The sequence below is a fragment of the Lygodium microphyllum genome, chromosome 1 (genome assembly GCF_053477565.2).
Source record: "Lygodium microphyllum isolate KBCC chromosome 1, Lygodium_microphyllum_v1.1.10, whole genome shotgun sequence".
NCBI lineage: Eukaryota > Viridiplantae > Streptophyta > Polypodiopsida > Schizaeales > Lygodiaceae > Lygodium > Lygodium microphyllum.
The window spans coordinates 168,650,498-168,665,344 of NC_141135.1; the positions used below are offsets into that span (position 1 = coordinate 168,650,498).

Consider the following 14,847-nt stretch of genomic DNA (forward strand, 5'->3'; position numbering starts at 1 on the left):
CCGTCCTGCCATGGTGTTTGTACCTGGCATGCGCATCGTAACTGCTCACCATTTGCTGTATGGCTTCTGGAAATGCGCTAACATCTAGCTCCCCTGCAAACCGATGATCTGAGCCTCCCTCTGTCATGGTGGAATTCTCACGCCTAGTTGTAAGTCAGATCCTTGTCGTTGTCGCTCCTTGCTTGATCCTGCCCTGCGCTCTGTGCGTTCGTTACGCTTGGGTTTCCTCCTAGTGGTGGGTTTTTTGGCAATTTATCTGAGTGAGTTCTTTTTAATTTTTGAATGCAGTGCTCAACTTAGGGTCACTCGTGAGCGTGTTGTCCCTCGTGCACTCGTGCTCAAACAGGCTTTCGACTTTCCTAAATGTTCTTCAAGTGCGAAAATTCAATCAGAGTGCTATGAGTGCTTTCCCTGCGTCTTGCTCACTCTTGCTCGTTTTGGGCCTGACAGGCTTTGCTACTCTAGTCCTGGCCGCCTTATGGGTCACATGGCCCTATGCTGCTTCCTGTTGCTCACGTGGGGGTGGGCCATTGGGGGAGTGCCCCAGTGTGTCTCTAGATGGGTCAGGTTTTGTTTTGGTTTGACTTTGGGAATCAGACGTCCGATTTACCAGTGGTTCGATTTTACCAGTGGTTCGATTGTGGGGATCGGACCAGGTATGTTAGGGCGAAGTGGGGGTCTTAGGGTCCGCGTGTCCGATTCTCAAGAATTGGACGGGCGAGTGTGCGAGGAATCGGTCTGATTCTAGGAGGTCCGATCGGACCGGTCGATTCGATTCTTTCTGGTCCGATTATGGATGGGTCCAATTCTGGGGATCGGACCGGACAACTGGTGACGTGCATTACTCCGTCCGATCGGACCGGGTGGGTCCGAGTCAGAGCGTCCGAGTGGTTCGAGTAGTTGGGTCGGACAAGTTGGTCCGGGCGTCCGATTCTAAAAGAAAGGGAAGGTTGGTCCGAGTGCCACGTGGCACGTCCGATCGGATCAGTTAGTCCGAGTCTAGTGATTGAACGGGTTGTTCCGATCGGACGGTTGTCTAAGTGTCCGATTCTGGGAATCGGACACTAGGTCGGCCGTCCGATTCCGCCGGTCCGATGGGTCACGCACACCGATTTGCTCGATTTTCACTAGATGTATTATCCTATTGGTCGTGCGATTACCCCGCGACAGAGCTGAAGTGGAGCAGACGAGATTGATTACTTGAAGTCGCCGAATGCAATGTCCTCCTAGCTCCAGTCGATTAGACAGCTGCCCAGCTTGCTCACTCTTTCACTCTCTGTCTCTCTCACTCTCCGTTGGTTGGAAATGGGGTCCTCTAGCCCTCCCAGAGTTTATACCCTGCTAGTTCTGTCCTACACACTATAAGTTCCTTCCCTGGCGTTTCCTATGCCGTTACCTTGCATCTACTCCATTTTTTCCCTTTGTTCCTGTGATTTTTCCCCTGTTTCACAGCAGCAGCCCTCTGCCTTTTCGTGTGTGATTCTCTACTGCTAGTCTATCCTAAACACATCCTGAATCGAAAGCAAAACACTGAACTAATTTCTCCATGTTTTCCAGTCATTAATAACCAGATTGTTCCAAAACACTTACCTGTTCTAAAGATAAAAAACACCAGACTTCCTACCTATCTCAAGCTCCATTTCAGGGTGAATGCCCTACTTTGATGCTCGATATGGGGCGCGCGAGTGCTCGAGCTTGAATCCGTTGGTCCCGGCAACAACGGAACCAAAATGTGGGAGCTTTCGCTCAACCGCCAAGACCCACGGACCGCTTATTGTTTCAAGCGAGCTCTCATGGCTATCTCTCACCTAGCCGACGCGCCGTCGATCCTACGAATGCAGTGAACTTACCTTGATGCTTGATCGAGTACCCTCCTCTCTCTCACACTTCGGTAGCTCCACGATTCTTGTTGCTAGCTCAAGCATCCTCAAGCCTCCTCCATCTCCAAGCCTCATCCTCCATAGCCGCGCGCGCAAGAGAAGAGAATAAAAGAGAAGAGGAGAAGGGGAGAGGAGATGGTGGAGAGCTTCACCCTCTTGATTCCTCACTCTCTCACACACTCACTCCCTCACACTCTCACACTCCCTCTCTCAAGAGCATACACAAGCAAGAAGGAGAGAAGAAGAGAGGAAGAAGAAGACTAGTTTTGCCACACCAAAGAATGAGCTCTTCATTTACTTTTCAACTTTATATACAAAACCCTACTTCCCTTTTGGGCAGTCATTCCCTTTTTCCCTTTTTTACATGGCCGGATCATAGCCCAGGCCCTGTTTTCCATTGTCCTTTCATCTTCCTTGCTTCCTCTTCACTACCCTTCTATATTTACAAATAGCACGGGTGAGAGCCCCGGCACTCTTTTACAAGATTTCAGGGTGCGCTTTTTATGCGCCTTTCCCTTTTCGTGGTTGCCCTGGTCTTTAACGGTTGTCCTTGCGCTTTTAGCCTTTTCTCATTTTTTTCTTTCCGTCGGGTTGCCTTTTTTCCGCCTTTGCCCTGCTTCTTTTCCACTTTCTTTCGCTTTCTTCGTGTTGGGGTTAACACCTACTATGTCCCCTGTATGTCCTACATGGTGGAAAATATTAAGTGTTAAGCCCAAAGCTATATGATCCGATTCTAGATGTACAATTCATATCATTCAATAGAGAGAGAGAGAGAGAGAGAGAGAGAGAGAGAGAGATGAGGGAAGAGAGAGGAAATACGAGAGAAAAATGAGGAAAGAGGGAGAAAAACTAGATGAGAGAGAGAGAAGAAAAAAGGAAAAGAGGAGGGGAAGGGAGAAGAAAAAAGAGGGAGAGAAAAAGACACAAGAGAGAGAAAAAAAGAAAGAGGAGAAAAAGAAAAAGAGGAGAGGGAGAGAAAAGAGCAATGTTATCGTGTGATATAGGGAAGTGAAAAAAGAGGAGAGCAAAAGAAAAAACGATATTATCGTGCGATAGCATGACAACTTCGCTTTTCTCGCATCCACTTTGAGCGAAATGCACAAGGAACTCTCTTGCACCTACAAATAGAACCGCACGAAAGGCTGTTGGGAAAGGGGGGGGGGGGGGGGTTAGAGGTAGGGACCTGTTCACACAAGGGCCACTGATTTTAACCGTTGTCTTCTTGGCACCACCATAATACGCAAAAGCCAACAAAATAACGTTAGGCCTTCTTCTCGCCCTCCCTTTCTTCTCATGTGGGGGTTTTAGGGCTTTCCATCTACACGCACGACAGAAGAAGAAGAAGAAGAGAAGACAAGCAGAAGAAGAAGAACGTCGAAGGAAAGCGGAAAAAAGAGAGGAAGACGAGAAGCAGCAGCAGGAGCGAAAGGCCTTCTCTGGTCGACGTCTCTCATCCCGGTAAGCGTTCTTCTTTTGCCGAGGTTTCCCTGTATCACGTGTTCGCGTCGGAAGAGAGCATTACTTGATGATACCTGTAATAGAACTCGGTGACCATCGCCACACGCCAGATATGATTGGTAGCGTACAACTGTTCTTACCTTTGCTGCAGTGTAGCAGTCGCATCTGCATGCACTCCCGTACCTGGGGTAGACAACTGTGAGAAGTGATGGCTAGGGAACAAGAGACCGATGCCCCCTTGCAAGCCTGGGGTGGGTGCACGCAAGAGGCCTTCTCTTTAACTTGCCTGTTCAACAACTCGTCTCGCACACCTGAAGAGCCTTACACGGCACCGTGCATAGGTTTTAATGAGAATGAAATATGCAGGACATTCCCCTCGTTAACCCATTCAGCAGTCTGGATGCGAGGAGAAGGCATCATCAAAGGGTCCTACTTACTCTCTCAAAAAGATGGGGATATTCCTTTTCGATTCTTACAAATTGAATCCTTATTGGCCCATCTGTGTGAGCTAGTAGAGTTCTTTCTGTGCGATTTGGACGACGACGAGGGATTAATTTTACTAATACTTTATATTTCCCCCTCGCCCCATCCCCACCCTCTCCCCTCAAGTAATGCCCTTTTTCTGCCTTCTCCACCTTCCTTTCTCTTTCTATTGTCCAGAGATGTGTGATTAGTGCGTCTGATACAGTGATGGAGACAGTGCAGCCCAATGCTATTATTTCAGCCTGATTTCTTGTGATAGTCAACTGAGCAACTGGAGCTCTTTGAGGCAAAAATAATGCAGGCACTAATTGTTTACATTCATTGAAATGAAGCTATACCAATAGTTTTTGTGGCTGATGGCTTGTTGTCTGGTTTCTAGAGTTATAGTCCTTTCCAAGCATGTAGAGTTGAAATGTAGGAATGGTTGCTGAAACACTGCTTAAGCGCTAGAGCACAGCAGAGGAGTCTTCATGTGTTACCTTTTACAGTAACATAAACTAAAGCAGGCATTACTTTGTGACTCACTACTATGTAAGATGAATTGGAATCATTGGTGTTATTCAACAAGGCTGATGTATTTATTGATTCATTACTTAACTACTGCTGTTGTAATTACGGCAGTAGATTGACTCAGCATGTGCAAAGGTTCATCCAATCACGCTTGTATTTCTGACCATTGGACAGGTAGGCACCTTGTGTATACAAGCTTACTTATCTGTTGTGATATATGAACAAATCTCTGAGCTTATACACAAGTAGTGTTCTTGTCACATTTGGCTCTTTATGTCATTAGATGTTCCAAGCTGAGTTAAGTTACAAGTTGTATGTTCTTGGTGCAGATTGAGTTCATGTATAGATGGTTTTATGTAACATAAAGAACTTGAAGTCACCTTTTTGTGCGCTCTTGCCTAATTCTTTTAGTACATCATTCATTATTATGATTCGTTGTATGTGATCAAGAGAGGGAGAGAGAGAGAGAGTGTGTACACGTGCACAAGAGAGAGAGAGAGAGTGTGTACACGTGCACATGCAGATTGTTGTGGATGTAGATTAATGTGGTAAAACTTTGCTAGCAAATATAGGTAGACGAATATCAGAGCCCTTAGATGAGTGGTATTCTTGTGTCATGTAGCTATTTATTGTACAGAATGTGTGCACATGCAGCTTTAGTTGTGGATGTTGATTAATGTGGTAAAAACTTTGTGAACGAATATAGGTAGATAGACACATATCAGAGCCCATAGATGAATGGTATTCTTGTCATGTTTGATGCTTTACGATACAGTATTTTTCAGCTTGAGTTAGGTGTATGTCAAGGTAACCATGAAATGTTTCACCCTTGAAACGTTTTACTATTGAAATGTTTCACCCTTGGGCATGCCGCAAGTGAAATGCTACATGTAATGGCAGAATAACATGCATAAGATACATGTATTTAGCAAGTTTCTAATAAAAATTGTTCGTTAGCCTTTTAGTGAAACAGATAGGCAAAATACTGCATACTGAAACTTTGCAATAGTGAAATGTGTTTTGTGTTTCAACCTTGGTGAAATGCATTCTATTATTACAATCGTGTATGCAATTTTCTGGGGTAGGTCTGTGTATTGCTCAAAGTCTTACTTAAAAAAAAGTCAAACTTGTCCTTATGTGAGTAGTTTTGCTTGCGGGTTAATGGCTGGGTACTTTTGGATTTTCAATTTTTCTGCTTGGATTGATGTTTGTCAAATGTGATTGCACTGTGATAAGCTAACACCATAGTACTGACTGATGTATTTGCAGTAAAATACAAGGGCTAGTATGGGCATTGACAACTTAGGATCTCGCAAGGGACGTGATGAAGAAGGAAGACGATCTTCACGTATTCCTGGACCATTCAAAGGTTCAGCTCGTGGAAAGTTCCGGCGTTCATCAAGGTGAGTATCTGATGGCTGCAAGCTCAATTCCGTGATTCTTTGCAGGTACATTCATTTAGGTGAAATTCGTGGCAAGCAGTACTGTTACACTTAGAAAATTCATCAGTTCTCTACACTGGCCTTTTTTTAGTGGCAAAATTTCAGCAAGGTGACACATCGTTAGGTCTCCTCATGTGTCTGCATATCAAAGTGGCAGCTTGGGTACCCTTGATAAGTCTTGAGTATGCCATACTACCCTTGAGCAAGTGCTGCTTAATGGTGACCTGTTTATCAGGTGGAAAACAGTTCATGCAATCTCTATCACAGTTCTCAAAATTGCATGTTGTATGTTGGTTCATACTTAGTCATTGGATGTATTGATAGAAATTGTCAATGCACTTGAAAGAACAATTGGTTGTTCTGCGGCTTAAAATCAAGGTCTGTCTTGCATGTCAATTAATGGGAAGTGTCCTGAGAGGTATGTTAGCATATTATATGCAATGGATAAACTTTTCCATATCAAGCAGGGACATAAGGGTGGTTTTGGTGGGACATCTGGCATTATGTACTTGTAGTCTTTACATGTGATGATAAGTTGATGATGACTGTGGAATTAATATGAGCTCACGAGTAACTGAGCTACATGAGAGTAGAGAGTATGTGGTGGGACTGCACATCAAGGCTTTTTTCAGTTTTTAGCCCAGTAGATTCGGATTGCACAAGGACTAGTCTGGACTAATACAATTGTGGTAGGGATGGAGACTGCCATCACAAATATGTAGCTGTTTACATGTTGGAAGGCTTCAATTCAAATGGTGATGCATGAGATTGATTGCTTTCTTTTTGAGTTTTAATTTTCTTGGGTCTGGGGCCAGCTTCCCAAAAACATACTTGAGTAGACCTAACCCAGCTTAAAAATGGTTATTGCTGCTCCTATAAGGTTATGACTAGATTGGACAAGGGGATGACTGGATCTTACGGAGTAATATCTGGTTATTGACTGTTCTCTCGTAGTGTTTTTTGCACAGTGAGGACCTGATGAATTATGCTTTCATAGAGTTATTTAGTTGTCACTGACATCTTTACATGTCATGGTCACACTGCAGACCATCTAAATCTGTATTCTATACTCCCAGTATGGTCATGTTTCAATCCATCCCTCTGCTCGATCTGTCTCTCGATTTCAAGAGATGACACTTGATCTTCTCTAATTTTGACTCATGTGCACTGGTCCTTATGGAGTGTTAGTTCATTGACTCTGAGTCTGTTGTGCACTGCAGTTTTTATCAATCCATTTTCTGCAAAACTCTCAATGTTACAGAGATTACATGATCTTTTCAATCTTGAACTCATGTGCACAGTGCAAGCCATATTCATGTTTTGAGAACTGTGTTGTTAGTTATTTTTAACTCCTTATTGGATAAACTTGCAATGGAATGGTCATATCTTGCAGATTGTGGTATGTAATGGTAGATGTGATTGATATGCTGTTTACTTCGTCATTCCACTGTGTTTTCAGGCTCCCTGTTGATGTCTGCAATAACTGCCACCGTGTTGGCCATTTTGCACGAGATTGCCCAAATGTGGCCCTGTGCAACAATTGCGGGCTACCAGGGTAAGGTTTATAGGTTATCTAGTTTAACCCCCTAACTTTCTTTTATAACATACTTGTCACAAGATAGGTTTATTGTTTATTCTTTTGCTTGCAGACATAGTGCAAATGTATGCACAAATGAGTCAGTGTGCTGGAACTGCAAGGAGCCTGGGCATAATGCAAATGCTTGTCGAAATGAGAAAGTTTGTCGAGTATGCTTGAAGGCTGGTCATATTGCTAAGGACTGCAGCTCTAAGGACAATGTGGACACTAGACTTTGTAACAACTGTCGTAGACCTGGACATCTTGCAGCAGATTGTAAGAATGAAAAAGTTTGCAACAATTGCCGCAAACCTGGGCATTTGGCAAAGGACTGTAGGAATACCCCCGTCTGCAACATTTGCAATCAAAAGGGTCACATTGCCCGGGAATGTGTTCCTGATCTGCCTCCAGTCCGTGCAGCCCCTTTGCCACCCCTTATGGATTCTCCATTCTGTCGGAACTGCAGGCGCTTAGGGCATCACACCAGGGAGTGCGTGGGCACGTTGATTTGTGATAATTGTGGAGGTCGTGGTCACATGGCACATGACTGTCCTTCAGAACCTATGTACGGAATGCGGTATCGCTAAAAAATAGCATACTAGGATTGTGAGACTTTGGAGTTGTCTGCTACATGAGCTGCAGTGGCCCAGATTATTATAGGTGGTGCCATCTTCCGTGAACCTAAAGATTACTTTGATAGTGCAGGAGGATGTTTCTTTGGCCAAGCATATGAATCGCTCGGTTGTTTATTTACGGTTCAGCAGTAGCGCTGTAGAGCAAGGACCTTGTTGTATTGTCTTTACATTTTTAATTTCAGCGTTTTAGCACATTCCTGGATGTAGTACTGAGCCTTCAGAAGCATAATATTGGGAATGTATGAAGATGATCTGGAGCTGTTGTCTCAAGAGTAAGCACCTTGATGCCGTATGCATCAGAAATTTAGATGCTACATTGGAGAGATACCTTAGGAAATGCATATTTCTGATGTTTCATGGGGAATATGAAAGAAGTCACTGTACTACAACATTCAATATGCTTTTTCCAATATGGATTTTGATCAGAGTTCATAAGTTTAGAAATGTGTAACGGATCTTAAATTGATAACAAATTCGACAAGCTGCAAATTCTAGGTTCAAAAGCCCTACTTTTTAAGAATTGGGGCGTGAGAAGTGCATATTGCCTAGGTTTAGAGTTGATAGTCTGAAGCTATCTGTGCTTACAAGTGTACAAGTTAAAAGCTGATGTTCTTAGATGAATAACAAATCTAAAAAGCCTCAAGTTCAGGCTCCAAAATAGGCCTTGCTTTTATTATATTGGGAAAGTGGATGCTCTTAGATTAATAACAAATCTAACAAGTTGCAAGTTCAGGTTTGAACTGCTCTTTGCTTGAGAAATTTGACAGTACAGGAAGATGGAGCTTGTTGAGGACTATAATTGACAGCGAGTGCTTGTTGAGGTATAATTTATGTGCTATTTCCTACATCTGGGAACCTGTTTGTTAAGTTTTCCTGAATTGGGTCAGAAGCTGCTGTTACAAGTCAGCAATATCTATTTTGAGATCAGCTCAGGAATATCTATTGTGAGATCTATTTTGAATCTATGTGCTTAGAGATGAGAATTTCGGTGCTGTTCATTTCGAGTGTGGGATCATGGATGTTCATGGCCCTGATTTTTTATGTCATATTTGGAGTAATGGCAAGTTAACTAGGGCCTACATCTGGGAACTTGTTTTTAACGTTTTCATGAATTGGGGTCGGAAGCTGCTATTACAGGTCAGGAATATCTATTGTGAGATATCTATTTTGAATCTTCATGCTTAGAGATGGGAAATTCGGTGCTGTTCATTTTGAGTGTAGGATCATGGATGTTCATGGCCCTGATTTTTTATTTGTCAGATTTGGAGTAATGGCAAGTTAACTGGGGCCTATTTTGAAAGGCATGGGTGTGGATGTATTTAAGGGATACTTTTTAAGTCTGGAGAAGTATGTTGTGCAGTGTGAGAAATTACTTGTTTTAATTTTCCCAGTACTAGTGTAGGATCATGGATGTTCATGGCCCTGATTTTTTATTTGTCAATTACTTGTTTTAATTTTCCCAGAACTAGTGTGGATGATTTAAGGGCTGGTTCAAGTTTCAAAAAATATTTCAGTGCAGTGGCCAGTGATGTGTTTTTAATTTTCCAAGTACGCTGTTTGGAAAGACTGACGTGTCACAATACCCTGTGGGCAAGCAACTCGTTGCCACAGACTGTGATCATCTGGTCAAGTTTCAAGAAATATTTCAGTGCAGTGGCCAGTGATATGTTTTAAATTTTCCAAGTACGCTGTTTGGAAAGACTGACGTGTCACAATACCCTGTGGGCAAGGCAAGCAACTCGTTGCTACAGACTGATCATCTGGTTAAGTCTGGAGAAGTATGTTGTGCAGTGTGAGAAATTACTCGTTTTAATTTTCCCAGTACTAGTGTGGATGATTTAAGGGCTGGTTCAAGTTTCAAGAATATTTCAGTGCAGTGGCCAGTGATATGTTTTAATTTTCCAAGTACACTTTGGAAAGTCTGCCGCGTTACAATACCCTGTGGGCAAGCAAATCGTTGCCACAGACAGTGTGATCATCTGGTTAATCCTTACCCAACTTTGACTTGCATGATTTCTCATTAGTTGCATTTTTATTGCACGATCTGTTTTAATTTTCTAAGTACATGTTTTAAATGCACTGTTTGGAAAGTCTGCCGTGTCACAATACCCTGTGGGCAAGCAACTCGTTGCCACAGACAGTTTGATCTTCTGGTTAATCCTTACCCAATACTGTTCATGAAGTCTGCTGTGTCACAATACCCTGTGGGCAAGCAACTCGTTGCCACAGACTGTGATCATCTGGTTAATTCTTACCCAATTCTGATTTGCACGATTTCTCATCAATTGCATCTTTATTGCCTATGGGGAAAGAGTCTATGACTCCATGCCAAGGGATGAGAAACACACTTGTTGTCTTCTTGGTATAGGACTAGGGATGTGTCTGGTCCTGATTTTCATGTCCATGACTCCATATGCCAAGGGATGAGAACCACACTGCTGGTGGATTCTTGCTATAGGATCAAGGATGTCAAAGATTTCAAATGCCAAGGGATGAGAAACACACTGCTGGGGGCTCCCTGATATAGGATCAAGGATGGTCTTCTTGATATAGGACCAAGGATGGCTTCTTGCTATAGGATCAAGGATGCCGAAGATCTCAAATGCATTTGTGGGCTGGCTTGGCTTTAAGGGCTCTACATTTTTGTGAAATGTGATCCGACTGCTCTTCTTTTTCTCAGTAAATGGTTTCAAGATCCTGTACAGTGAGAGCTGATTTGTTTTACTTATTACAGCAAATGTTCTCCAGATACTGTTTAAAACTTTTTGGAATGTTATGGTTTCAAGATCCTGTGCAGTGGAGCTGATTTGCTTAACATATCACAGCAAATGTTCTCTAGATACTGTTTAAAACTATTTGGAATGTCTGCTGTGCTAAGTCTTTGAGGAAGCAACCCATATTGTGAAAAGTATGATCGTCTGATTGATTCTGGTTGCCCAAAGACCCATCTAGTTGCATTTTTGCTGTATGCCAATGGTAAAAGTCTGTATCTATACGAGTCCATGCCAAGGGATGAGACACCCACTCCCGTCCTCTCTTGGAGTACACTTTCATGGTCGTGAGAGTTGAGCAGCTACTAATGATAGGATTCTTGCATTTTTGCTGTATGCCAATGGCAAAAGTCTGTATCTATACGAGTCCATGCCAAGGGATGAGACACCCACTCCCGTCCTCTCTTGGGAGTACACTTTAATGGTCGTGAGAGTTGAGCAGCTACTAATGATAGGATTCTGTCCTTGGTTTTGACAGTAAAACAAAAAATGTTGGGCTTACGAGCAATGGATGAGGTTTTGGGTAGGTTCTTGTTCTGTTAAGAGCTTATATCCTTTCGTGGTTTAACATTCTCTCACATAGTTGGCTTGCATTCTAGCTTTGAGCCATCTTGTTCTCTCTTCTAATCCTTATGAACATAGAAATTTCTATTCATTTTACACATTGTATACATGAGACACCCACTCCCGTCCACTCTTGGAGTACACTTTCATGGTCGTGAGAGTTCAGCAGCTACTAATGATAGGATTTTATCCTTGGTTTTGACAGTAAAACAAAAAATGTTGCACTTATGAGCAATGGATGAGGTTTTGGGTAGGTTATTTTTCTTCTTCCATACCCTATACAATGTACACAAAGTATAGATAAGACACAACATAAAGGAAAGTGGCCTTTTAAATCAAACAATGCATAATCGACTTTGCCAACTGTAGGTAGGTGTAATAAACTAAATATAATAAGTGATAAGTTAGTGTGGCCATGTGAGTATCATAATGACTACCAACGTGCTAAGTGTAGACGTGCCGACTTATCTAGCCAGGCGGTCCATCATCAATGTTCGCACGTGTTGAGCTTGCCATCTCAACATAACTACTGATAGAGTTTCTATTAGCAAACACACTACTTGCTTAATTTTCATCAGTGTAACTAGACAAATATATAATTGAATCAACCTCATAAAAGATGCCATGATCTAATGTGTACTTAAGGTATCACAAGGTACATCTCCCACCATCTAGGTGAAGATGAGGCACTCGTATAAATTGACTCTTCAAACCAACTATATGGTTAAATCTGGCTTGGTGATAGTGAAGAAGATCAAACTTTCCACCATCTTCCTATATAGTTTGGGATCCTCTAATATCTCACCCATATCAATACTTAGCCTCACATTTTGATTCAATGGCATTGAGAACCATGCCATACTTTGTGAACATATCCAAGACGTATTGTGTTTGTGAGAGCCATATCCTCTTAGATGTCTTGATCACCTCAATACTTAACAATTACTTTAGCTCTTTCAAATCTTTGATATAAACTTTTGGCCTTGAGGGTTTTCTTTACATGCTTTACTTCTTGCATATTGTTAATTCCAATAATCAAATAATTCACATATAAAGCAATTAAAACAATACTTGAGTCACATTGATATACATAGAGTGAGTGATCAATATGTAAAAACTATGAGTGCGTAAAGGAAGAAGGAACATGAACACGAGAGTGAAAGGGAAGTGGAACCCAGGAGGAAGAAGCTTGGCGGTGAGAGCTATGGCAGATGGAGAGCAAGAGCCAAGAGAGAGAGAGATTCAAAAGTGGGAACTCCAATAACCACAATGTGTGATCGGGTCTTTTTTTATTCAAATTATCACTAAAAGAATAAAGAATAAGTGATTGTGACGGGCGCCCGCTATCTGTAGTGTGCAGTGGCGGGTACTGTCAATGTAGTAATACATGGGCGGTTAGGCGGAGGCACCTTTACCCCCAACAACCTCCCACTTAAAGGCGAATCTGCCCAGTGAGAGAGAAAAAACAAAAGACAATACAACATGTACAACAAGATGAGGAAAAAAAGATGTCATCTCATCCAATGCCCATCAATTGCTTGAGGAAGGCAAAGCGCTCGGCAGTTGGGCTCTTCATGAGCAAGTCTACAGGATTCTGCTCAATCGGGATCTTGACAAGGTCAACAGACCTGTCCTCAACGACCTCGCGAATGTAGTAATACATGGGCGGCTAGGCGGAGGTGCCTTTACCCCAAACAACCTCCCACTTAAAGGCGAATTTGCCTAGTGAGAGAGAAAAAACAAAAGACAATATAACATGTACAACAGGATGAGGAAAAAATGACGTCATCTCATCCAATGCCCACCAATTGCTTGAGGAAGGCAAAGCGCTCGGTAGTTGGGCTCTTCATGAGCAAGTTTGCAGGATTCTGCTCAGTCAGAATCTTGACAAGGTCAACAGACCTGTTCTCAACGACCTTGCGAATGAAGTGATACCTCATCTCAATATGTTTTGTCTTCACATGGAAGACCGAATTCTTGGCCAACTGAATGGCACTTATGGAATCCGAATGCAGTGTAGGCATATCATCTGTCATATCAAGGTCAGCAATCAAACGGCCTAACCAAATAGCCTCCTTTCAAGCCTCTGTGGCTGCAATATACTTGGCCTTTGTAGTAGAAAGGGCCGTACACTTTTGTGCCTTGGATATCCAAGAGATAGCCCCTCCAGCATAAGTGAACACATAGCCAGAAGTGGACTTCCTACTATTTGTATGTCTTGTATAATCAGAGTCAATGTACCCCACGACTCTTGTATCCTGGCTGCCATAACAAAGACATATATTTGCTGTGCCCTTCAAGTACCTCATGATACCCTTCATGGCATCCCAATGTTTCTTGCAAAGTGTAGCCATATAATGTGCCACAACCCCAACTGCAAAAGTAATATCTGGACGGGTGACTATCATGACATACATAAGACTGCCCACGGTTGATGCATAGGGAATCTTGGCCATCTCGGCCCTCTGCTCATCTGTCTGCGGACAATCGGCTTATGAAACCTTTACATGAGAAGGTAATGGATAGCCAATAGACTGAACATCCTGCATGTGGAAGCGTTCAAGGACTTTATGAATGTACTCCCTCTGTGACAGATAGAGTAGTCCCTGAGATCTATTGCGCGTAATGCACATACCAAGTATATGAGAGGCCTATCCCAGATCTTTTATCTCAAAGCTATTCTTGAGCTGAGCCTTAAGAGCATCTAGCTCCTCATGAGCTGTCCCTGTTAAAAGCATGTCATCCACATAGAGTACCAAAATCAGTAAAGAACCGTCATGGGCATTCTTCGTGTACAAGCACAGATCCATAGCACTGTAGCTGTAGCCCTATGACTGCATGAATGCATCAAACTTATGGTATCATTCCCTAGGTGCCTGCTTCAAGCCATATAGACTTTTCTTTAGCTTGCACACTTGGTATTCCCTGCCAAGATCTGCAAAGCCCTTAGGATGCTTCATGTAAATCTCATCATGCAGGTCCCCATGTAGAAAAGCTGTCTTGGCATCCATCTGGTATAAGTCCAGGTCAAGTTGTGCAACCAAGACCAAGACTAAGCATAGGGTGGTCATCTTGACCACATGAGAAAAGACTTCACCAAAGTCAATACTATGCTCCTGCTTAAAACCCTTAGCAACCAATTGAGCCTTGTATACTGGCTTGGGGTGTCCAGGGGTACTTTTCAGCTTGTACATCCACTTGCATAGCAAAGCCTTCTTACCTTGAGGCAAGGAAACCAAATCCAATGTCTGATTCTTATGCAATGAGTCAAGCTTAGACTGCATAGCCGTCTCCCAAGAGTGACAATCACCCCTGCGCATAGCCTCATCATAAGTAAGAGGCTCTCCTGCATTTGTAACCAGTACATAATCCATAGAGGGCGCAAAACAGTCAGGAGGTCATCTATCTCTAGTATAATGCCTCAACCCAGGCTTTGCTGCCGACCGACATCGTGTCTAATATCAGCATGTCTAGCATTTGAGCCATGAGCATCAGGTGATGCTACACGCTGTCTAGTTGGCCGTGGAG

General features: G+C 42.9%; 1 protein-coding gene across 3 annotated transcripts; it reads left to right on the forward strand.

The window, feature by feature from the left end:
* Window positions 1-3,118: 3,118 nt before the first annotated feature.
* LOC148041958 (uncharacterized) lies at window positions 3,119-8,186 on the forward strand. Of its 3 annotated transcripts, none has more exons than XM_087684466.1 (5): window positions 3,119-3,338; window positions 4,443-4,505; window positions 5,601-5,734; window positions 7,233-7,328; window positions 7,423-8,186. In XM_087684466.1, the coding sequence occupies exons 3-5, from the start codon at window positions 5,619-5,621 to the stop codon at window positions 7,934-7,936; spliced, it is 726 nt and encodes a 241-aa protein (XP_087540592.1). In that variant the 5' UTR covers window positions 3,119-3,338; window positions 4,443-4,505; window positions 5,601-5,618; the 3' UTR covers window positions 7,937-8,186. The 3 variants fall into 3 exon arrangements, with proteins under 3 accessions (XP_087540592.1, XP_087540601.1, XP_087540584.1); XM_087684475.1 differs by having other exon boundaries at window positions 4,446-4,505; XM_087684458.1 differs by lacking the exon at window positions 4,443-4,505 and having other exon boundaries at window positions 3,121-3,338.
* Window positions 8,187-14,847: the final 6,661 nt, after the last annotated feature.

Coding starts and splice junctions, on each gene's coding strand:
- LOC148041958 (XM_087684466.1), top strand. CDS start 5,619: ATGGGCATTGACAACTTAGGATCTCGCAAGGGACGTGATGAAGAAGGA. Junction 5,735..7,232: donor AAGTTCCGGCGTTCATCAAG/GTGAGTATCTGA, acceptor CTGTGTTTTCAG/GCTCCCTGTTGATGTCTGCA. Junction 7,329..7,422: donor AACAATTGCGGGCTACCAGG/GTAAGGTTTATA, acceptor TTTTGCTTGCAG/ACATAGTGCAAATGTATGCA.